The sequence below is a fragment of the Hipposideros armiger genome, unplaced genomic scaffold (genome assembly GCF_001890085.2).
Source record: "Hipposideros armiger isolate ML-2016 unplaced genomic scaffold, ASM189008v1 scaffold_40, whole genome shotgun sequence".
Lineage (NCBI taxonomy): Eukaryota > Metazoa > Chordata > Mammalia > Chiroptera > Hipposideridae > Hipposideros > Hipposideros armiger.
This window is the reverse complement of record NW_017731390.1, coordinates 4,420,796-4,443,835: the sequence shown is the minus strand read 5'-3', so window position 1 is coordinate 4,443,835 and position 23,040 is coordinate 4,420,796. Positions and strand designations below refer to the sequence as shown.

General features: G+C 54.9%; 1 protein-coding gene across 6 annotated transcripts; it reads right to left on the bottom strand.

Annotated features, from left to right (window-relative positions):
• Positions 1 to 283: 283 nt before the first annotated feature.
• On the bottom strand, positions 284 to 22,849 carry STARD3 (StAR related lipid transfer domain containing 3). 6 transcript variants are annotated; one of them, XM_019638834.1, is made up of 16 exons: positions 22,721 to 22,849; positions 18,378 to 18,582; positions 9,899 to 10,171; positions 7,231 to 7,308; positions 6,767 to 6,844; positions 6,591 to 6,644; positions 6,073 to 6,190; positions 5,778 to 5,876; positions 5,510 to 5,565; positions 5,051 to 5,143; positions 4,338 to 4,400; positions 4,073 to 4,168; positions 3,617 to 3,696; positions 3,422 to 3,526; positions 2,222 to 2,315; positions 284 to 1,779 (listed from the first exon to the last, which is right to left on the bottom strand). In XM_019638834.1, exons 3-16 carry the CDS (start codon positions 10,118 to 10,120, stop codon positions 1,675 to 1,677), a joined length of 1,341 nt encoding a protein of 446 aa, XP_019494379.1. In that variant the 5' UTR covers positions 10,121 to 10,171; positions 18,378 to 18,582; positions 22,721 to 22,849; the 3' UTR covers positions 284 to 1,674. The 6 variants fall into 6 exon arrangements, with proteins under 6 accessions (XP_019494379.1, XP_019494380.1, XP_019494381.1 ...); XM_019638835.1 differs by having other exon boundaries at positions 18,439 to 18,582; XM_019638836.1 differs by lacking the exon at positions 18,378 to 18,582 and having other exon boundaries at positions 22,692 to 22,849.
• Between the last annotated feature and the right edge of the window lie 191 nt (positions 22,850 to 23,040).

Sequence of the window (23,040 nt, the reverse complement as noted above, 5' to 3'; positions counted from 1 at the left end):
TGCTGTCGTTTTGTTCTTCAGTCTAGTTGTGGAGGATGTTGCTTCACTGGCCCAAGTTGGCACCATCATTGGGCTCTTTCCGGGAGAGGCAGATCAGTCGCCGGCTTCTGGATGGCCGCTCATGCTGGCTGCTGGCCGCTCACGCTGGCTGCTGGCTACACATGGTAGCCCACGGCAACCCACTGCCATAGGGGCTGCAGCCTACGCCGTCGCCGGCAACTCACAGCAGCCCAGCTCCAGGTCGAGCTGTTGTTCAGCATCTTAGCTGTAGAGGGCATGGTCACCGGGCCTCACATGTGGGATCCGAACAGGGGTCCTCTGGCATCCCAAGCCAGTTCTTAACCAACGCGTCACTTGGCCGACCCTCTTGGTATCTTTTAATCTTATAATAGCTCTATGACATAATGAGCCTCATTTTTACAAAGTAGGACATGGAAGCTGAGATGCCGATTTACCCAGGGTCACACACCAGCCAGGACTAACATGGGCCCCCCTGGCTCTACGCAAGTCGACTCCTTTGGAAACCTGCAGGCACCAAGGGAAGAGAGCAGTGCCCTGGCCCTCGCCTGGAATCTGACTTGATGCTGCCCCTAGTGAGTGTGGTGGGGCCGAGGGCGTAGGTGAGTGGAGCCCAAGAGGCAGAGATCCCAGACCAGGAAGCCCAGGCCCCACCTCCAGGCTCCCCACCTGCCTTGGGACCCCAGGAACAGCCAGGGCCTGCTGTGGGTGTAGCTGGGTCTCTCCTACCACCTCCCAAAGCCTGGACTGGAGCCCTTAGCCTGCCTTTCCCTCGCAGGAAGCCTGTATGGGGGTAGGGCATTTTCCTCTGACCAGTCATCTGCCCAGCTGAGCCATTCAGCAAAGTATGTGTGTTGGGGGGGGTGGAGGGGGGGGGAGGTTCCAGGAACTGGGTCCCCACTGGCTCCAGGGCATGAGCGGGCGGGTCATGTATCTGGCCATGGTGATGAATGGCTCACTCCTTCCCACCTCCTCTTCCCTCAAAAGGCCAGGCTGGAGAGGGTAGTTCTTTTTCTTTTAAGTTCATGTTTTTAATTGGCTCAAATTACAAAGGTCCCCAAGGAGGCCCTGGGAGGAGGGAGAGAACATGGGAGAGACAGCGGTTCACTGCCAGCACCCACCATCTCCACCTGCCACCCACTCCCCCACAAGTACATGTGGAAAAAGGTCCCAGACCCTTTAAATAATCCTAAAAAACCTTGATGAGAGCAGGCAGATGAAAGGGCTCCTGCACCTTAACACTGGTGACAAGGATGCTCTGGCCTCCGTCCTGCCCAGGGGCCCTGGCCCTCACCCACCAAGGCTGAGGCTCCCATTCCAGACCCTGCCCCTGGCTAGGAGGGGACCGAGGACCTCCTTCTCTAGGAGGCAGGGACGCCATGTAAACATCAGCAGGGCACACCCCGCCCGCCTTACTGGCAGAGCCCTGGAGTCCAGATGCTCTCTACCCCACAACCTGCTCGTGGCCGTGGCTCCCAGGCACAGCGAAGCGTGGTGGAGGGTGGTAGCTTGGGGTCAGGGGGCTGCCATGAAAGGAAATCTTTTTCTCCCACTGCTTGAGATCAGGTCCTTTGTGGGCAGCCCCACGGACTCCCTCTCTGGCTCAGGAGGCTGTGGTGACAGGACCCTGGCCCACAGGGTGGTGAGGGGGCATGGTTATGCCCGGGTCCCCAGCTCACTGACACGCTGCCGCAGGTGAAAGGCAAATTCAAACATGGTGGCTGCAAGGCTCTGGTGGATGAGGTACCTGGGCAGGCGGCCCTGGGGAAGGCAGGAAGACGTTCCAGGATGGCTTGTCCTCAGGAGGGGCTCCCCCCTCAACAACTGGCACCCGCAGGGAGTGCTGGGGCTAGAATGCAGGTGCAGCTCTGGAATGCAGCCCGGGCCACCCTCTCTCCCCGTCACCCCTGGCAGGAAGAACATGCTGTGCCCAGGTCTTGGCACCAGCCACACAAACAGACCCGGGAAGGGCTTGGTTGGCAGCCAGCCACCCCTCCTTGGGGCCTCAGGCGCCAGAGGTAAGAAATGGGAGGCATAGGCCCTCCACTAACTCAGGGCAAGAAGACCGTCCAGACCCTGCCCCAAATTTGAGAGTAAGAAAAGAGGTAGGGAGTAGGGGAGGCCCTGAGCAGGCATGGAGCTCCCACGGTCGCACAGCCCCCTGCACTCCACCGAGCCTGCCCTGTAGCCCTAGCACCCTCACCTTGAGATCTGTATTAAGGATCCAGATGAAAGTGCAGATGTGGGAGTTACTGGACGACTTGAGCACGATGAAGCCTCCAGGACCATTCTCTCCCCTAAGGAGAGAGGTACAATTGGGGAGACGTTAAGAGCCAGGCAAGACCCCTGACCCACCCACCCCATTCTTAGCCCATCTTAGAGTGGGGTGGAAGAGGGAAGGGACCTGCTGATCTAGAACCTGCTACCCTGCCTGAACAGGGACCAGAACAGGTGTCCCAGAGGCCACAGCCCTCTATCCCCACCCACGATGTGATGCTCATAGCCTGCTGATGTTTGCACACCCCCAGTGGCAGGGAGCTCACCACCCTCCCAGGCCTCATCTACTCTGTCCAGTGATTCTAGGTCAACTCTAGCTGTGAGGGGGGGGGCTGGTGTGGCACTTCTCACCCCTTCCCCAACTCAGGGGACAGTGCAGTGCTGGTGGGCTCCAGGAGGGGGCGCCCTCTCAGAAGGCAGTCAAGGCCTGAGCTGCATGGTTCACATCCTATGGCCATTTAATTTGCCCACAGCTCCACTGAGCACTCTTAAACCCACTAATAAGGAGTTAAATAAGGAATTTGGCACCCTGGGAAGAAACGAGGTTGTCCGTCACCCAGGAAGGCTATGGTGGTGCCAAGACCAGAACCCCAGTCTGACACTCCAAGAACAGTGCTCTCTGCAGAACCCCAGGAAGGATGGGCAAGGGTGAGTGGGGTCTCAGGGAGGAGGCCACCTGCAGCACTGGAGGCTAAGATTAGACAACGAGAGCTGCAGGATGCCCCGGAACAGGCAGCAGGAAAAGTGAAACCCCTCTTCCTCTGGCAGGACCTCCGAGCACTCCAGGAGAAAGGCAGGGAGAAGAGAAAAGGGGGCTCAAGTCTCCTCAGGAAAGTGAAACTCCAGGATGCAGAGCATCCTGCTCAAGCTGCCCCGACCAGCGCAGCCTCTTGGCTCCCAGCCCTATCCCTGGTCCCTGGTCTACACCCTCCAGTGAGTGGCGTGATTCCAGCCATTGTTCCCCAAGTCTCCAGCGCACACAGCAGCTGATTAGCAGGATTAGGGGCCAGGAGGGGCACAGCCCAGTGGGAGAAAGTCCCCAGCTGTACATCCTGTGCCCTGCCCTGTCCTCACAGCCACCGGGGGAGGGGCTAGCGGGGAAGAGCGCTGGCAAGGTGGGGCTCACCTGACATATTTGTGAGTCGGGGGCTTGGCGCAGTGGGTGGTGGCAATGCCTGATGACAGGTATCTGTCTCTGCGCCGCTCGATGCGTCGGACATTCACGAAGTCCCTGGGGAGGGAAAGTTAGGTCAGGGGGTGCCAAGCCCAAACTGCAGGGGCAGGTGGCCTGCCTGAGAGGAGGAGTGTGGTGGCTACTCACCTGGGGGAGACCACACCGCCCGCAGCCCCTGCAGACACATCGTAGGAGATGAGGGTGTTGTCTTCCACTCGCTGCAGGATCTGCGGGCAGTCAGGGGAAACATGAGGTACAGCACACCCCAGGAGAACCCCAGGGACAGGGTCCCAGCACCTCAGGAAACCCCAAAGTCAATCTGTCTCTGCTCAGGTCTCTTTACTAAGAGCCATTCCCATTCACGGGCCCTGGGCTGGGCAGTCTGTAAGCACCCCTTTTCATTTTCCAACCCTCTCCAGAAAGCACGAGTGCCATCATCCCCATTTTACAGATGGGGAAGCTGAGGCTCACAGCAGTTCAATAATATGACCCAGGTTTCCCTGGGGGTTACAGGTCATGCTGGGGCATGATGGCCCTGACCTGCCATGTCGCTCAGCCTCTGCCCTGAGAAGCGGTCAGGCCAGGCCCCCTGGCTCGGCTCACCTGGCAGGCGGCCACTGTCTTATTCCACAGCACCATCCTCTCAGGCTGCAGGATCACTTCCTGGTATACCAGCTCCGCGGGGCAGGCCAGGAAGGTCTGGGGCAGGGCGGGCGGAGGGCTGGGTGGTGCAAGTTGTGCTTGGGCACACCAGCCCTTCCCTCTTGGTGGGGAGAAACCTGCCGGAAGGCCCCTCAGCCCCTTCCTGGAGCCCCAGACTGAGCAGGGGGCTCCAGGACACTCCAGACCAACCACTTCCCTCGCTCACCTTCAGGATGAATGTCTTGCCATGAAAGGGAACCTCGATGGTGTACACAGTATCCCCATATTCCTGTGGGAGGGACAGGAGGGTGGGTGGAGGGTGGGCGAGGGCATGGGGACGGGGGCTGGTGGCACAGGAATGGGTGACAGGTAGGTCAGGTTTTTAACAGCTCAGGGCAAAAAATTCCAGGAGTCTGGGGATATCTGAGCAGCCGTTAAAAAACAGTGGTTCTGACACATGTCCGGCAACAAGGAGAGAAAGGCTTTTGATATCAAGTTAAAAGGCAGGAGCACAGCTGTGGCTGCAACCACGAAGAACCGTGTCTCCAGACCGACAAGCGCTGCCAGAGGAACCGGCCAGGGAAAACGAGAGGGATGTTTTCCCTCTGTTTTCCAAGCTCTCTGCCATCTTTTCAGATAATACTGTTTTGATCATGAAACAAAACACCAGACACAGGGCAGAAGCCTGGCTTTCCCTTCAAAGCTGAGCTGAGAGCAGAGCAGCAGGGAGGTGGGGGTGGGGCGCAGGGGGAGCACTAGAGACACCCAGTGCATCCTGACCTCCCACCAAGTGGCTGACCCCAGGGCCCAGCCCCCTCTCCTAGGGCCAAGATATGGTTCCAACCCGTGTAACCCTTGGGGCTATTTCTCAGGCCTCAGTAAAGGGAGCGAAAACTCGCAACACACATGGGCATGTCAGGTGGGAGAGAGGTTTCTTACATTATTCTTCTCAAACTTCCAGTTCTCCTCTTGGGCCAAGATCTGATCCACCACCGCTGTGGCCTCCTTCCCCTGGCGGACATACTCCCGCTCCTGGTCAGGGATGGGAGGCAGGATGGCGTTCAGCCTTGTTTGTGGCTGGTTCTTTCTCTAGACACTCCACACACATCCCATGGAAGCCAGACCCAGCCAGATGTGGGTGTGAGCTGGTCTCCTGGGCTCCGCAGGATTCCTGGGGCCAGGAGCTGTGGCTGTGGCTGCTCCCCACTGGTTCCCAGGCAGGAGGTAGACCAGTGGGCCTGACAGACAGTGGCGTCAACACTCAAATGGGCACTGGCATTCAGGCTGCTGAGGTCTCCCCTCTGCTGGGAAGCCCCCGCCCATCCTGGCTGAGCCCGGCACTGGCCCGTCTCCTGGGTGTCCGCTCTGAAGGCAGGGTGGGGGTGGGCAGCCAAATACCTGGGCAGAGAAGCTTTTCTTCCCAACAACTTCTTCATCTGATTCATTGTCAGATCCTGCAGAGAACAAGCACAGATGACAATGGGAAGAGGTGGGGAGGTAGTAGGATTCAGGTATAAATGCAGGATGTAGGGCGGATGGAAGTGTGTGTGGGAGGCTGGCTTTCCCCAGGGAACCGATAGAAGGAATAGAAAGAACAGAGCCAGCCTACCCCACTCCTTATAAATCCCCTCCCTGAAGGCAGTTCCCCCACCCGCCAGCCCATCACCTGCAAAGGATTCTGGGGGTGAATAGAACTGGCCCTCAGACAGAGCTCCGGAGAAGAGTAGGGGTCCACGGGCGACAGTGGCCTGGGCAGCAAGATACCCTGGGAGAGCAGACACGGGCAACCATTGTCGCAGACCAAGGACATTAAGCCTTAGCAGCCTGGGGTTCCCCTGCCCCGGGCTTACTCTTGGAAGCTGCTCGGGTTGGCAAGATGGCTCAGAACTGGCACTCATGGGCTGAAACTCTCCTCTCTTGGGGCTGGGGTGACCCTCACTGCCCCCACCCCTAGCACTCACATCGCTCCTCCTCTGCTTCCTGGGGTAGGACTTTGAAGTCAAGGAACCAGGTCTCCAACCAGGCAAGGACAAAGGAGACGATGGGGAGCAGGTAACCGAATGCCCCTTTGCTGAGCAGCTGTGGAGGGAAGGCGCTGAGCTCCATGGCAGGGCCTCACCCCAAACCCAGAACACAGGCCCCCTCCTGGGGGCTACCCACTCTGGCATACACCCCACTCTTGGTACCAGCTGCTTGGGGACCCTCTATGGCACGTGCCTCTGGATGGATTAGTGGATTCTACAGCAGGATAAACTAAGGTTAGGCTGGAGGAAGAAGAATTTTCTGTTCTTGGGGCGGCCAGGGAGCAAGTGAGAGAAGCCAGTGAAGAGAATTCCTTGGAAATATCAAAGGATAGGATACCCCCTCACCCCAACCCTGACAACAAGGACAGACACCCAAAATGAGAGAAATAGTCCCTTAGGAGAAGCCCATCCCTTAGGCCACGCCCACCAGACCAGCCAAACCCTGAGCCACTGACCTCAGAGAGGATGACCTTGACAATGAGGAAGGCACTGGACACCAGAGTAGTGACCTGCCCAGGGGAGGAAGGAAGGAAGGAGAGAGGGAAAACAGAGGCTGGGGAGTGAGTCTTCATCCCATCCCTCGCACCAGCCTCACCAGGGCCCCACAGCTGCCAGGAAAGTGGCATCTTACCGCAATCACCCACCAGTGCTGGAGCCGCACCACCGCGTAGCCCAAGAGCAGTCCTGAGAAGCGGAAGAAGGCCAGGACCTGGGGGGTGGGGGCGGGGTAGCCATCACAGGCAAGCCAATGCCCCTCACCCCTGCTGAAGGCTGAACCCCCCCTCCAGGCCTGCTCCCTCCAGGCTCCCTCCACATGGGTGTGCCCACTTCAGGAAAGAATGGCTGAGTCAGTGTTTCTCTGGGGCCAATTTGGATGTGACCTTCTTGGACCGGGGCTCTTGTCTTCCTCCTCCCACTGGGGCTCTCTGAAGGTGGGGCCTCATTTAGGAACCTTTTTGTAGACGAGGGTTCCCTGAGATGGGAGCCAAATCTCTCTGATCAGGTGACAATGTATGTTGCTGCAGGAAGGGATTCCAGCCAGTCATGTCCCTCTCCCTGTTCCCTCTCCGACCCCAGGACCTTAAGGTCACTCACAAAAATGTCAAAGAAGGACGTTTTAAAGCTGTAGTGGATGATCTCCTGTTCCAGGTTCTTCTGGATACCTGTGTTGGTCTGCAAGAGGGAGATACAAACGGCTCTGCAGGCGGAACCCAATCCTCGGGGCTGCCCCTCACCTCCCAGAATGGGGAAGAGGCAGGGGGAGGGTAGAACCTGCATGGGAGGCTGTAAATGCTAAGCCAACACCCAAGGAGGTCCCCAAAGCACCCAGGAAGCTCAGCTAGAGGCCTGGGACCCCAGCACTAATAGGATCAAGGCAGCCCAGGAAGGCAGGGCTGGGCTCAAGCACTGATGCTCGTGGGCACACCGCCCAGGAAGGGGTAGGCTTGGAGGGCCTCGGAGCCATGCAGGGGACGCGAAGGGCCCTATGCAGGTAGGCAGGGCTGACAGACAGGGTGCTGGGAGCCTGCGTCTCACATAATTTCATCTCCCTCCCACCACTGCAGTGCCCATCTTTCCAGCCAACCATCCATCTAGGGTGATAGGGGCCAGGGGTGGGCAGTGGTGTCAGACGGAGCCCCAGGTGGCAAATCAATTGATTAGGTTTGTGCTTAATGGGTAAAATCCATCACGCTGCTGGAGAGGACAGTGTGGAGTGAGCAGGCTTGTCCTCGCCCTGTTCCTGCCCTAGCCACCCGCACATTTTCAATGAGACCCCTGAGACCCTGGCTGGGAGTGAGGGGGCCCGGTTAGATGCCAAGAGCCGAACTGCAGCCTGAGGGGAAAGACCCTTCACAATCACCCAGACTGGGGCTACTCATCTCCAGCAGATGATCTGAATTTGGGGGTGGGGGGCTTGTTAAAGATACAGATGTTCAGACCACTGAAGTCTGAACCTCAAGGTGAGCTGAGCATCTGGAATCTTTATAAAGCTCCAGACAGGGAGCCAGCAGTCTGGACAGCCTCCCACCCCCACCCCAACACTAGAAACCCCCTGCACATTCTCACTCGGGTGCCTCTACGCCCCCATGCCCTCGCCTGACACCCCACCCAGGCCCTTCTCTTCCTCCTCAGATTGCTCTCTCTTGGGGTCCACAGCCCCTCCCACTCCAAGAGTGGCTGTCCCTCTGCCCTCTGCCCTCTTTCCAGAGAACTCTCCTTCCACCTGGGTCCCCGCCTATGCTGACCGCATCAGGACTCAGGAGAGCCGGGTTCCAGTACCCGCTTTGCCAGTATCTGGCGGCAAGACCTTCTGCAGCTCCTGTAACCCTGCTGGGGTCCTTGTGTCCACTGGGCAACACAGTCTGTTAGAGAACTAAAAATATATACGCTCCAAAATATGAAAACAAAACTGAAAATTAATAAAATTTTAATTAACTGTCCACCAAGTGAAACATATGCTAACTCGACTAATTGTTAAATCCAGCGTTCTGAAACTTTTAATTACATCTGAAAACAATTTGGAGGTTAGGTTTTCTCACTTTGCAAGAATTCCCAAGTACGCACAATGACTGCTGAGCTATTACAGCCAATACAGCCAGATAATTTCAAAAGTAAAATTATCAAAATATTTTCAGCTTTTCTGGAAAGAAAAAATATATTGAATGAAGGATGTGGGTAGTTTCAGTGCTTGCTTTGATGTCGGATGGGACCTTCAAAAGGAAGAATGCTGAGACCTCAGAAGCTCTTTGAACAGCCCGAACCTTGCTGGGCCTCAGCTTTTTTTATCAGTAAGATGGTCCCTAAGGTCCCCTGTGGCTGTGGCTCTATCTCGCTGAAGGTGCCAGCTCATCTCTGTGTACAAAGGACAGTCGCCCTCAGAGCCCTGCCTTGCCACCCAGCTCAATAGGCCCAGAATCAAACTTATCCTCTTCAACCCTAAACCAGCCCCTTCTCCAAACTCCTCACTTCTATCAACAAAGTCATCCTTTTCCTGTCACCCGAGCTTGAGACCTGGAGGAAGAGCATCTGCCAACCAGAACTCTGACCCACTTTGCAGAAGGGAAATGAGGGGAGGCTTGCAGAGGTCACAGCTAATACAGAGGAGGAGCTGGGATAGGGCCGGGTCTGGGACGCCGGGCTCGCACAGCTCCCGCCTCTGTGGTCAGGTCCTGCTCTGCCCGCTGGCCAAGCACTGCGCAGGGGGAGAGGAATGCTGTGAGGGCTGCTAGGTGGTATCTCACCAAACCCCGAGAGGCCAAACTGGGGGGCACTGGGGAAGTGTCCATAACTGGGGGGCACTGGAGGAATGTCCATAATGGGGAGGGAGAGCTGGGGGGTTTTATTGTCTGCTCCTCACTGTGCTCTGCTTTCAACCCAGTGCCTGGGACATGGCAGGGGCTCAAAAAATGTTTGCTGACTGAATGAATGAAGCCAGAGAGGAGCGTAGGGCAGAGAGAAGACAAAGGTTTCAAGAGCTCAACCAGAGGCTGGTTGGGGTCTCTCCGCCTTTCTCAGGAGTGTCCACTAGGGGCGCAGTATGGCGCAGAGATTGAGAGTGTAAACTCTGGAGCCACAGGGTCTGGGTTCAAATCTGCCTCCTTCACATACTTGCTGAGAGACCTTAGATAAGTGACTCAACCCCTCTGAGCTTCATTTGCTTTCTCCGATCGGTGAGAACAGCTGTTCTTCCCATTCTTCATTTTCCTGAGGCCCAAGTGTCCCCCCCAAGATGGCTTGTGCCCCCAGCTTCAACCCCACTCACATTCAGCTCAATGATCCAGAGCAAGGAGATGAAGAGCAGGTCGAAGGTGACAAAGAGACAGAAGGTGCGGCGGACATCGGAGATAGTCTGGCGCTTCTCCGGAGGTGGCAGGAGGAAATGCGATGAGAGGCTCTGGCTGTGGGACGGCGATGAGCCGAGGGAGGCCACGGCCGGCAGGCTACGCTCCAAGTCGCGGGCCAAACCGCCGGGCAGCTTGTGCATCCTGGTGGGCCCCCACCTCAAGGTGGGGAGGGCGGGGCCTCAGAGGTACACCTGGGGGGCAGGAGGCTGGGTCAAGTCACGCACGTCAGGGTCCTGGAGGTCCGGTTAACCTCTTTCATCCCTTCACACACAGCCCCCAGGGACCCCATTGGCTCCCAAGCACATCTGCCGCGGCCCACTACCCCATCCCACCCCCAGTCCAGGGCCCTCTCTGCCCCACTTCCCCCCAGTAGCCTGACTTCCAGGCTGGAAGAGGTGTGAGCATCCCTCTCACTCTGTCCTCCCTCCTCACCACCCCTGCAAAGCCCAGTGGCCCCACACTTCACCCTGGGAGGGCTCTGGGGTCCTCCCCTGTGCCTGGGGGCACAGTCTACTCCTGTGAAACCCAGCCCTGTGGTTCAGTCTCTGGTCCTGTCAACAGCCTCTCGGCCTGGCCTGTACCCCACCCCCAGGAGATGAGGGCCCTGAAGCTCTGTTCTTTGTTTTCCAAGCACAAAGCCACATTTCCTCCCAGCAGCCTGCCCTCCCCTCCCACCCCCTAATCCATGGCAACTGGGAGGGACTTCTAGAGCAGTGCTCAGTGCTCGGACAGGGTGTGGAGGGAGGACATCTTGGTCCCTTTTCTCTAGGGCCACCCCCCAACCCCTACCTCAGACCCAACCACCATGGGCTCTCTTCTGGACTCGACAACTTTCCCCTAATGGGGTCTCCAGGCTGCCTCTCTCACCCTGCAAAAACCGTCTCTCCACACAACAATCGGAGACACCTTTTCAAAACATAAATCAGATCCTGCCATTCCCCGCTTACAACCCTCCAAAGGCTCCCATGGCCCTTGGATAACAGCCCTCCTCACGTGCCCTTGCAGTCTCAGCCTGCGGGGTGTGGCTCTACCATGCTCCTCTCACAGCTCCTCTCAGGAGGCCTGCCCCCGTCTCACTACCACTGCCAGCCTGGCCCTCCTTCAGATCCCTGTGTGGCAGCCCAGTCCGGCCTCGGCGCCTTGGACCTAGCTCTCTCAGCTGCTGCATGGAATGTTCTTCCTGTCCTTTCAACTGGCTGCTCCAAAGCCCTCTCCTCAGAGCCTTCCACCCTCCTGTTCCCAGTCACAGTGTCCTATACATATACATTCTTCAGTGAACTCATCACTCTCTGAAATGATCTTATTTATTGTTCTGCAAACTCCATGGGGGCAGGGTCGCTGCTGTCTCTCAGTGCCTAGCACAGTGCCTGGCACCTAACAGGTGCTGAATAATGGACTGTTGACTAAGTGGATGATCCAGAGGGTCTCCTGGCCCTCGGCAACATGCTCTGCAGCAGAGAGGACCCGGGCAAACCCTAAAGAGAATAAGAACCAGCCACTACCCAAGGCTCTACTGCCCAGAGAACACTGTACCCACGGCTGTTCCAGGCCCACACAGGGCAGGATGGTTCTTTCTATTCTACAGATAGGATAGCCAAGGCCAGAAAGGTAAACAGACTTACTTATCCCTTACCTGCCTGTGCAACCCTGAGGCTGCAATTCTCAGGAACCCTAGAGACAAGAGAGGCCCGGGGCCACTCCCTCCCTACAGCCCCCAGCCTAAGGTCTCTGCTCCATTCATTGGCTGACAAAGGGCCCTAAGAGACCCTGTCTGCTGGATGGGGAAGGAAAGGTTCAGTCTACAGCCAGAGAGGAGCTGACTCAGCGTGGTCGGGCCTGAACTTCTGAGACTCCAGCTAGAGTGTCCCTGAGTCTTCTCACAGGTCAGCACCAGGGGACAGAATTGGGGCCAGAGCAAAGGGAACCACAGACGTTTGTCCCTGAGCCTAGGAAGGCAAGATCTAACCAGTCTCTCTCCTGATTCGTTGTTTCCTTTAAACTTTTGCTATATCTACTTCCTGCCACAGCCCCCTTAATCTACCAGGTCCAAAACAAGCCCCCAGTTTGTGACCAGCAGGAGGTTCTGAGCAAGCCAGCTAGTCCATCCTCTGCCTCTGCACAAGCCCCAATGGACAGGAGCTGACGGTTCTCAGCACAGGCACCAGCCCAAGGCCACCCCACAATACCACACTCTTGGGGGCCCCCATGACAAGCTCATCTGGAGGGTACTGAAGGAAAGCCGGGCCCAGCTCTGGAAGGAGGCTGTCAGAAGAGGGATGTGACAGGCTGCCGGCAATGGGACCCCCCAACATCCATCAGCTGGACCTGGTGCCAGACTGCACCATCAGCGCATCCCTCACTGTGACAGGGCAGCAGCTCCAGGGCACGTGACATTTCCTTGTCTCTAACAGCCCTCTTGTCTCCTGCCAGACCTGTCTCCATCTCTCCCCTTTCCTGTCTGTCTCACAAACTACCTTTCTATCTTTTCATTATAAGTGCCTTTGTAGCCCCGTCTCCCCGGCCCATCTTTACTTCGCCCGCTCTCCCGTTTAGGAGTCTTTCTCTCTACCCGCATCAGATCAGTCTCTCTCCCTTTCTCCAGTTTTCTATCTCCTTCTCTTCTCTTTCTGCCTTCACCCTGTCTCTCCCTCCCTCTTCCCTATCTCGCTGCAGGACGCTATCTATGGCTTCCTTACTCCTAGTCTGTTCCAGTGTCCCTCTGTCTTTCCCCGGCTTTCTCCCTCCCTCCCTGGGGACAGGATTTGGGTGACAGCAGCTTGGGTGTGAGATGCACTCAGAGTGGCAATAGCACTAACACACACCCAGACATCCCTGTTGAAGTGAGACACACAGATGGGGCTGAGAGCAGGGGTGTTGGGGAGCCTGACAGCTGTAGACGCAAGGGCATGTGGGAGCCAAGCATGGGGGCTCTGAAGCAGGAATGGGGGTGGCTGGCCAAGAGCTGGGTTTCTGTATCACCCTCCCCCATGAAAGCAGCTCAGAGTCCAAATAAACCAGAACCTGTAGAGTAGAACAAGCACCAGTCAGGAGTTAAGACCTGGGCCCCAGTCTTGGCACACCACTAACCCCGAGTAACTTTGGACAAGTCCTTCTCACCAAGGAAAAAGGGCAGTGGTTTTTTAAAACCCCTTTTAAGAGAAACTTAAAAAATAATTAATACTAAAACCTTACTTAGAACCTCTACATATAAAACAGATAAAAACAGGACTGTTGTGGAGCCTGCCACAGAAAGTGGCCACAGAGAGCCCCACTAGTCAGCCTTTTCTTGAACTCTGGGGTCACCCCTGAGGCACCTCCTTGGGTGCACGCACGCAGATGGCTTCAAAGGCCTTTGAGCTCCTTCAGACCACCTGCCAGTCTAGGAGGTGAAAAACATCCTGGTTGTGGCCCTTGGCAGTCCCCGGAGCACTTGTTCTCTGGCCCTTGAGGGCAGAGGGCGGCAGTACCGGCAGAACCAGGCTTGGCCTCCACTCCACAGCACCCACCCTCCTGATAAGGGGGAGGCAGGAATGAGTGTTGTGAGGCTGGAGACAGCAGGGCTGCCACCCCGCCCCCTGGGAGCAGCGCTCCCCTGCCAAGCCCACTGCCTGCTGTCACTGGCCCCTCCCACGTGCCTTCAGAGGTGTCAGGAATGGAACAGCACGTGTGGCGTGAAGGAATCCACCTGGGATGGCTACAGACTTGACACTGGACGTGTTTGCGGAAGCTGAACTGCTAAGGCTTGGGGAGAGTGGAAGGGAGGGAACTGGAGGTTTTATCACCCTAGGTTGGAAAGGAGAGAGGGGTAGAGAGGAATAGGCAAGTCAGATCTCAGGGCACAGTGGAAAGCTCCTGAAGCAAAAGGGAAGGGTGAGCACGGGCCCTCACACCTCCTGCCAGGCCTTGTCTTACTCGCCAGGAAATGCCACTACCGCCCAACAGCAATAGGAGCTTTGGGGTGGGGTCCTGGACTAAGCAAGGGCAGACAACACAGGCAGCTGATATTCTGGAAAGAGAACTGGACTCTGAAATCAGGGTTCAAATCACAGTCTGCCCTTAACTAGCTGTGTGATCTGGGGTAAATATAAGCATTCTGAGATTCGGTTTCTTCAGCTGCATTAAATAAAGGCAACAATAATATATAGTAAGTCCTCACTTAACATCATCAATAGGTTCTGTGACTTTAAGTGAAACAATGCATAATGAAACTAATTTTACCACAGGCTAATTGATATAAACAAGAATTAAGGAGCTGGCCAAGTGGTGCAATGGTTAAGAACTGGCTTGGGACGCCAGAGGGACCCGGTTCGGATCCCACATATGAGGGCCAGTGACACTGCCCTCCACAGCTAAGATGCTCAACAACAGCTCAACCTGGAGCTGGGCTGCTGTGAGTCGCTGGTGACGGTGTCGGCTGCAGCCCCTGTGGCAGTGGATTGCCATGGACTACCGTATGTAGCCAGTAGCCAGCATGAGCGGCCAGCAGCCGCAGTGAGCAGCCGTCCAGAAGCTGGCGACTGATCTGCCTCGCCTGGGAAGAGCGCAATGATGGTGCCAACTTGGGCCAGTGAAGCAACGTCCTCCACAATTAGACTGAAGAACAAACCGACAGCAACTTGTCTGTTCCCCTTCCCCCAATTCCCCAGCACTGTTCCCATCCCCCCAATTCCCCAATAAAAATCTTAAAAAAAAAAATTAAGGGGCAGCTGGTTAGTTAGCTCAGGTGGCTAGAACGCAGTGCTCACAACATCAAGGTTGCCGGTTCGATCCCCAAATGGGCCACTGAGCTGCGCCCTCCACAACTAGAGGGAAACAACTACTTGACTTGAAGCTGATGGGTCCTGGAAAAAAACACACTGTTCCCCAATTTAAAAAAACGAAGAAAGAAAAAAAAATTAAGTTCCTAGAGCAACGTTATAATGAAATGATGCTGAACCAAACAACATTTATTTGAGGACCTATTGTATTTAATGCCACAGACGGTACACTTAAAAATGATTAAGATGGTAAATGTTATCACTATGTATATTTTACCACAATAAAAAGGCAACTATGATTGCTACCTTCTAAAGCTGGCATCTATATAAGTGTCAGGAGGAAGCAGGCAGGTGCTTGGTCAGTGGTGGTTGAAATGTAACAAGTAGCGGGCAAGGCCATTCAGGTGAGAAATGAAGTGAGAGTGAGAGTGAGAGAGTGAGAGAGAGAGAGAGAGAGAGAGAGAGAGAGAGAGAGAGAGAGGGAGAAATGAAATCTCCCCAAAAGGCCTGGGTTCAAATTTGAGCTCTACAATTCCCCTGCCAGGTGACCCAGAGCAAGCTCTCTGAGCCTGAGTCTAAGTTCCCCCATCCACACACAAAAAGGGCCAAGATATTCCAGCTCTAGGCAAAGATGAATCCCCAGGTGGGGGGTGGGGGGACTGTTCTGGCTCCCTGCACAGGCTCTCAGGGGGAGCGCCAAAACTGATCTCTGATACTACCCCTTCCCACTAGTGACTGGCCCCACGGCAGTTCCACACTCCTGTCTCCCCTCCCACCCACCCACCACCTGGTCCCGATTTCCACAGTTCTTAGGTGGCAGGGGTACAGAAGGGTTCCTTGCCAGCCCTCAGTCACAGCCCAGGCCAGAAGCTCCAGTCATCTCTCTGCAACTCAACACCCCAGTTGCCTGCAGCTCCCAGCTGGTGTTTCCTGGCCGAGGCAAGTCTGCAATTTGAACAATGCCACTTACTGTGCAAGCCTCAGAGGCTGCATCTGGAAACTGGAGATACCTGTCTTGATCCGGGGCTGTCTGGGGCATCAGAGGAGACAGCAACGCAGAGGAAGTGCACAGAACAGTGCCTGGCACCAGAGGAAGTGCTTTAGACATCCACCACTGCCACATCTGAGTCTTCTTGGCCTTTCCTACCTCCCACCTCTGGAAGCCTGGGCCACACTGTGCAAGGTCTAGTTTGTTCTACAGAGCTGTACTCTGTGAACTCAGGGTAGGGGAACAAATCTCATCTGTATCCAGAAATAGTCCACATTTCTGGGCAGTGTGGCTTCTCCAAACTCACTTCCAGGGCCGAGGGGGCAGTGGACACAGGCTCCCAACGCCTCCCCAACTCTGCATCCTCAGGAGTGCTAGCATTAGCTCGACACAGCCACAGGGGCTTCCCAGGGGGTCCCTAGCTCAGCACAAATCGGAAGGAATCAGTGAAGCTGAGCAAAAACTGGACTCCAAGCCAAAAGGTTCAAATGCTGGATTCCCACATTTCTAGTCACTGAACTCTGTGCCTTAGTTTTCTCCTCTGTAAAATGGAGATAACAACACTTACTACAGGTATTATAAGGCTTAATGACTTATTAAAATTAATGGCCTAGAACAGTCTCTGACACAGAGGATTAGCGAGTACAACATCTCTTTTCTCTAGAGCAGCGGTTCTCAACCTGTGGGTCGCGACCCCTTTGGGGGTTGAATGACACTTTTACAGGGGTCGCCTAAGACCATCAGAAAACAAAAAGATATTTACATTATGATTCATAACAGTAGCAAAATTACAGTTATAGAGTAGCAACGAAAATAATTTTATGGTTGGGGGTCACCCCAACATGAGGAACTGTATTAAGGGGTCGCAGCATTAGGAAGGTTGAGAACCGCTGCTCTAGAGGAAGACACCGTCTTGAGCTATGACTGCCTCCGTGAGATGGTTTCAGGCCAGGCTGGTGTTGTTCTGGACCAAGCTGCCCTGGTAATGCCCAGGTTAATGGTGAATCGACAGATGGGCAGGCGCAGAGGCAGAGGCTCTGGGTGTGGAACAGGCTGGCCTTGACCCTGTCCTGCCAATGTCCAGCGTGAGAGGGAGCTGGTTTACGAAGGGAGAGCAGACCAAATGGGCCTGCAGTCCATCCAGGCGGGCCAGCGCAGAAGAAACACATCCGGCTGGCAGTGGCCCATGTAGCAGCCTGCAGACACCCTCTCCTTTACTCATCACTCCCCGCACCCCCTCCACCCCCCACAGGAACTGTAGAGATGAGGCTTGGATGGAGGAGACTGAAGCTTGGAGAGGCCTGCCCAGTCTCTCAGACAGGATGAGGCAGAGGCACGTAGGCTTCACCCTGTGCTGGCCTGAGACCCACGAAACCCAAATGTGGCTGCTGTCTCCACAGCCTCTTCTGGCCAGGGAGGGAGCAAAGCGTCAAAAGACCCCAAAGAGGTTAACAGCCATCCAGCCAGGGCCTGTGGAGAGCCCAGTGTCCTCCATTCCACATCCAAACCATTTAGCAAATCCTGCTGGCTCTTTCAAAATCTAGCCAGCATCTGCCCACTGCTCACCACTACCGCCACTGTCACCCTGCCCAAGCTGTCATCTCTCACCTGCTACAGCTTCCTGACCACATCCTTGTCCTGGTCCCAAGTCTATTCTCAACACAGCAGCCAGAGTGATGAAGAGAAAAGGCACCTCCCCAGTGCCCCAAACCTCTAATGGCTTCCAGCTTACCCAGAGTGAAGGCCAAAGTATCTACCCTGGCCTCCAAGCCCCCTCTTCCCCTGGCCTCTTCCCCTTGAATCCTCTGCTGCAGCCACACTGGGCCCTCTCTGTTCCTTGGACACACCAAGCATGCTCCCACCCCAGGGACACTGCACCTCCTATCCTCTGTCTGGAGCTCCTCCCCCAGGTCTCTGCATCGTTCCCTTCCTCCATTCTGGTCTCTATGTCCCTTTGGAGAGGCCTTCCCTGCTTAATCCCCACAGCACTCATCACCCCAGACATAGTATATGTTTAGCAGTCTGTGTTTACTGCCTATTTTCTCCCACTGGAATGCCAATTTCATGAGAGCAGGGACTCCCAGTGCTCTGCTCACAACTGCGTGCCCAGCACCTAGAACAGTACCAGGCTCATAGTGGATACTCAGGAAATGTTTTGAAAGACTATTTACACCCTTCCTTACAGGTGCATATGCACACACTCACACCTTGCCCAGTCTACACTGCCTCTCCTGGAGCTGGACTCCACCCTCTGCTGGTGTCTAGCCCCGCCCAGAGCCCAGACACCCCTCCCACCAGTGGGCAAGAGGAACTGGTTTCCTGGACACCCGTAGGCAGGGTGGCTGCTCCCCTCCCCTTCCCTGAGCCCAGGCTTGCAGGCAAAGGACTGGGGGTGAGTTAAATTCCTTAGCAAAGGTCAAGGAGGAAGGATTCGGCTCATGTAGCAAGACCCCAGCACTCTTCTCTTGCTATGGGGGGTAATACCCCTCCTCCAATACTCCTCCCAACCACTGGCTGGTGCTAGGACACCCCAAGGCCAGCCGGTCTCCCTTTTGTGCCTTTTGTGCTTCCACTCCCTGCTTCCTCATTCTGAAACGACCTCCTCCCCCTGGGGGAGAACTCTGACTCTGCAGAGACCAGTTCAAATGTCACCTCCTGGGCAAAGCTCTCCCGTGCCCTCCAGACTTCCGCTTTGGTTCAGCACTTCCCTTACACACAGACTTGAGTCTTGAAGTCTCTCCTTGAGTCCATGAGTGTCTGGCCATGGTACATGTCTATTAAGTTCACTGGTCTGCGGATCCGTGATGCCCGCCCTGAAGCAGGGTAAAGGGCATGGGTTTTTGGTTGGTCAGCAGACCTGGAATCAAAAACCCAAGGATATTCTTCATTAGGCTGTGTGCCCTTGACCAAATCACTCTCTGAACCTCAGTCTCCTCATCTACAAAATAGGGACAGTATAGTGCCCACTTCACAAAGCTATTAAAAGGATTAGAAATGGGGTGACCAGTTAGCTCAGTTGGTTAGAACGTGGTGCTGATAGCATCAAGGTTGCCGGTTTGATCCCCGCATGGGCCACTGTGAGCTCTGCCCTCCTTAAGAGTCAACTATGCCATTGTAGCATAAAAATAATGTGTAACCAATGACCATGGCTGTTCTCCAATAAAATTTTTTTTTAAATTAAAAAAAAAAAAGGATTAGAAATAACACATGCAAAATGCCTGTGCCTAATTAGCAGTAGCTACTACTACTATTAGGGGCCATAGGTAGTGTTAGAGGCAGGGCCCTGGGCCAGGCATGTCCAGCATGGCACTTTGCCCAAACTGAGAGTCCCATCAGTACTGCTGGATGGAAGGATGGACTCTGGTCTCAGGGAGCTGATCCGGGATGGCACGTATTAGGTCCTCCTGTGAGTCAAGGCTCAATGGCCCATGCCATCAACCTTGGCACAGTTAGCTGACTGGCCCCTACTCCATCCCACCCACAGAGGGTTTGGGATGTTCCCTGGAGAAGTCGGAGTTCAATGAGAGAAGGACATGGCAGCAGTGACAAATGAGATCTCAAAGCTAAAGCCAGGCTCCATTTCTCCCTTCCTTCTGGGGAAGTGGAAAGGGAAGAGTCAAGCCAAAACAGAAACTATATTCATCACTGTACCCTCCCATTTCTGTCCAAGAGGAGTTCTGACAGTACGGTTTACTGGAAAACCCTACAGACTGAGAACTACTCAGCACTCCTGCCCCCTCCACATGCCAGGCCCTGTTAAATGTCTTGTATGCCCCCCAGCTCTGACTCTATGACCCTGGCCTACTCAGGGGCTGGTGAATCAGGCCCCACTCCATCCCTTAGTGCTGCTGGGTAAAAACCTCAGGCTAATGAAGTCAAGTTCTCAAGGTCAGTGTGGGAAGGGTCAGGAGACATCTCAGTCTTAGCAGCCCACTCAAAGGAAGTTCTCCTGCAGGGGTGGGGGTGGTTCAGCTTGGCCTCCTCCCAGCACCAGCCCAGAGGGGACAAAAGCCAGGATCAGCCCCTTCTCAGCCAGAAAAAGTTCAGAGGGATACACAGCTAGTCAGATGGGATGGCCTCCTTGTCCCTTGTCCCACCGATGTGGTAGCTGCCCCTTTGGGGGCTAGGACCCTGAGGCAGTTTTGGGAGACAGCTATGGACCTGGAGTCAGGAGATAGCGCTTAAGTCCCTGTTGAGCAATCTTGACCTTACCTGCAAGTCTCAGCTTCCTCTCTGAAAACGGAGTCAACAATCTCGGCCACTCACTGGAACAAATACATGTCAAATGTACATGATTTTTGTTCTCACCTGCACAAATCTGGGTGTGTGAGAGCCCGTTTAATGCAGCACACAGCGGCTGGGGCTACTCCGCGGCTCCGTCTGGTAAGGGAGGTTAATAAAAAATAAACGGTGCCACACTGTGGTCAGCGCTTTCAGTGAGGAAAGTACAAAGGACCGTAGGCTCCCAGAGAAATGAGCAACTCATCCAGGCTGGAGTGGGTGAGGCTAGGAAAGCCACAAGCAGGAGCCATCTGACAGAGGCCTTGAAAAATCTGTGTATCTATGGCATCTATCACTGGAGGCATGGAGAATGAGCATTTCAGGCAGGCAAAACAGCATGAACAAAGGCCCAGCCCCAGGTCTAAAGCACAGCCCCAGACCACAGGCTGACAACCCTACCCCAGAGGGCCTGCCACTCGGGGCATGGTTCAGACCATCCCAGGGCATGGTCCCTACAGACTCCTAGCCTAAGGGGGTACTTCCTCATGGCCAGTGAAGGGAATCCCCAATCTCAGGAAAGGAATCCCCAATTTCCGCAGAGGAGGCTGCCGCCGCTCTCCTGCCCACCTCAGCTCCCTCCTCCCACAAGAGCTACTTTCAGAGGACCCAGCTCACCATTCTCTCAGCCCACCCCGGTCTCCATAAACCCTCTTGCACTAAGGCCTTTCACTAAATGTCGGCTCTTCTGGGAGGCCACTCTTGGCCTTTTTCTGCCTTGGGTTCCCAGAGCTTCATGCACAGTTCTCTAGAATGAATGCTTGCCATGTACATTTATCCATTTCCAGATTCATTTCCTGAGCAGACTCACAGTCTGGGTCTTTTTCACTCTTGAATCCTCACTTGATAAATCCAGACCCTTCCCCCGCAAACGCCCTCCACCCTAGCATTTTACTTATTGACGCAGAGCTAGCTAGGCTTTGGGGCTCTGGACAGAATGAGAAGTAAGCCACATCAACTGTCCTCAAGCAGCTTATAAAATTAAAAGTTACAACCACTGCTCTACATTGTTCTTACATAAACAATAATGCCTAACACTTATTTATTGAGCACTCATGTGCTCACTGTTTTAAGTTCTGTGCACACACTATCTCATTGAATCCTCACAATAACTCTATGAGGTAGGCACATTACTATCTGAATTTTACAAATAAGGAAACTGAAACATTGACTTCATCAAGGCCACAAAACAGTATCAGAACCCACAAGTCTGATTCAGAAATCTGAATTTTCAACCAGTATGCTATTATGGATAGGGTGCTGCAGGGACACATTTATTATTTATATTTAGCCTTTGGGTGTGGGGAGAAGGTGAACCAGAGGCTGCCGAGCAGAGCACTGAAGGAAGGACAAGTAGAAGGTAGCCCAGCAGATTGGATAAAAGGGGCTTTCTAGGCAAATGGGCTGTGTGTACAAAGGCATAGAGACACAAAATAGCAAGGTGTGGGCAAGTGCATTGGGCAATGTCATATTATTGGACCTTAGGGTGTACACAGGAGACTCAGATCATAGAGAACTCTGCAAATTGTGCTAGGAATTCAGCCTTTCCCGTAGGCAATGGAAAGCCATGAAAGGGTTTTAAGCAAAGGAGTGACACTATCAGACTTGTGTTTTAAAAGGATCATAAGAGTTACAGTTTGGAGACTGGGGTGCAGGCAGCCAGGATTGGAAGTTGCTGGGAAGCCACTGCAGTCATTCTGGTGAGAAACACAACACGGCGGGTAACAAAAGAGATGGAGGCGTGGGGCCAGCTGTGAAGCATGTTCAGGAAGTTAGCCGGACCAGGTCTCATCTTAGATGGGAGAATTGAGGGAGAAGAGGAAGTACAAGATAATGCCCAAGTTTCTGACTGGAATGGGTGGCAAAGGAAGAATGAGTCTGCAGGGGAAAAGACCAGTTCAAGCTTAGGGAGTGAGCTCCAGCTGAAGCGCAGCTAGATAGCCAAGTCTGGGACTCCAGGGAGGGGCTGCACTGAAGTTGGAAATCTGAGCGCAGTTCGGATATTTAGGCAGTGTAAAGCTGAAGCCCTGAGAGTAGATGAAACCAACCAGATTCAGTATACAGAGGGGCTGGAGCAGAGGAGAATGTGAAACAATACTTCTGACAGAGCGGTAGGAAGAAAATAAGGAGATGCTGACGCAGAGGAACCCCTCCCACCACCACCAAAAACGGGTCACGCGTCAATTATGTCAATTAGGAATGGGTGTCAGTGATGTTATGCTCCACTAAGAACTCAAGAAAGATACTTTAAAGGGCCCTTTTTATGTCAATTAGGAAGTCATTCACTAAGATTTCCAAAGGAAGTTGGGGGAGACCGGATGTCAGTGGGACACAGACTTACAGGAACGTGTAGATATTTGCCTCCTCATTAGGGAACCCTGACCCCTCCCCATATCCAACTCCTGCCCTTAACACCCAGCTACCATCCCCCTCGCCTCTCCCATTGCAGTGAACAGAGGGGCTTTGAAGGGGGACCCGGGACGCACTCCCGGGGCCCTCTCGAGTGGGCGGGCCGCAGAGGGTCAGCGCTGTAGACCCCCGAACCCCGCGCAGGGCGGAGCGCGGCCGAGTAGAGGAAGGGGGCGGAACCTGGGACGCGGCGGCTGTGAGAAGGGTCGGACGGAACCAAGAACGGACACCAGTAGGGAAGCAGGATCCGCTAGCAAGACACAACCCTCGTGGCACTACCTGGTCCCAGGAACCTCTGCTGGACCCACCTGCTCCATGTCAACCACCGGTCGGGCTCTTCTGCCTCAGCAGCTATCTGGCCCCGAGGTCGCCGCAGCGCCTCCGAGCGGAAGGGGATCTCGCAGCGGCGCCACTTCCGCCGCTGAGCCCGCCCTCAAGAGAGAACCGGGACGTGCGTAGTACTGCAGCCCCGCCCCTTTGCCTCAGTCTCCACCCCTAAGTCCTCCGGACCCACCCACAAGGGCCGGAAGTGGGGGCTGCAGCTAAAGTTAGACTTAAGAGAGAGCCTTTCTAAGGAGTTAGGGAATATGGAAGCCCGGGGGTATCGTCGTTATTGATCCACGTAGGC

Bases quoted from the DNA above. Each gene is read 5' to 3' on its own strand.
- STARD3 (XM_019638836.1), bottom strand. From the start codon at position 10,120: ATGCACAAGCTGCCCGGCGGTTTGGCCCGCGACTTGGAGCGTAGCCTG. The intron at 5,566-5,777 runs GTGATGGGCTGG...TGTTCTCTGCAG, and splicing joins ACCCCCAGAATCCTTTGCAG to GATCTGACAATGAATCAGAT. The intron at 2,316-3,421 runs GTGAGCCCCACC...CTCTCTCCTTAG, and splicing joins CCGACTCACAAATATGTCAG to GGGAGAGAATGGTCCTGGAG.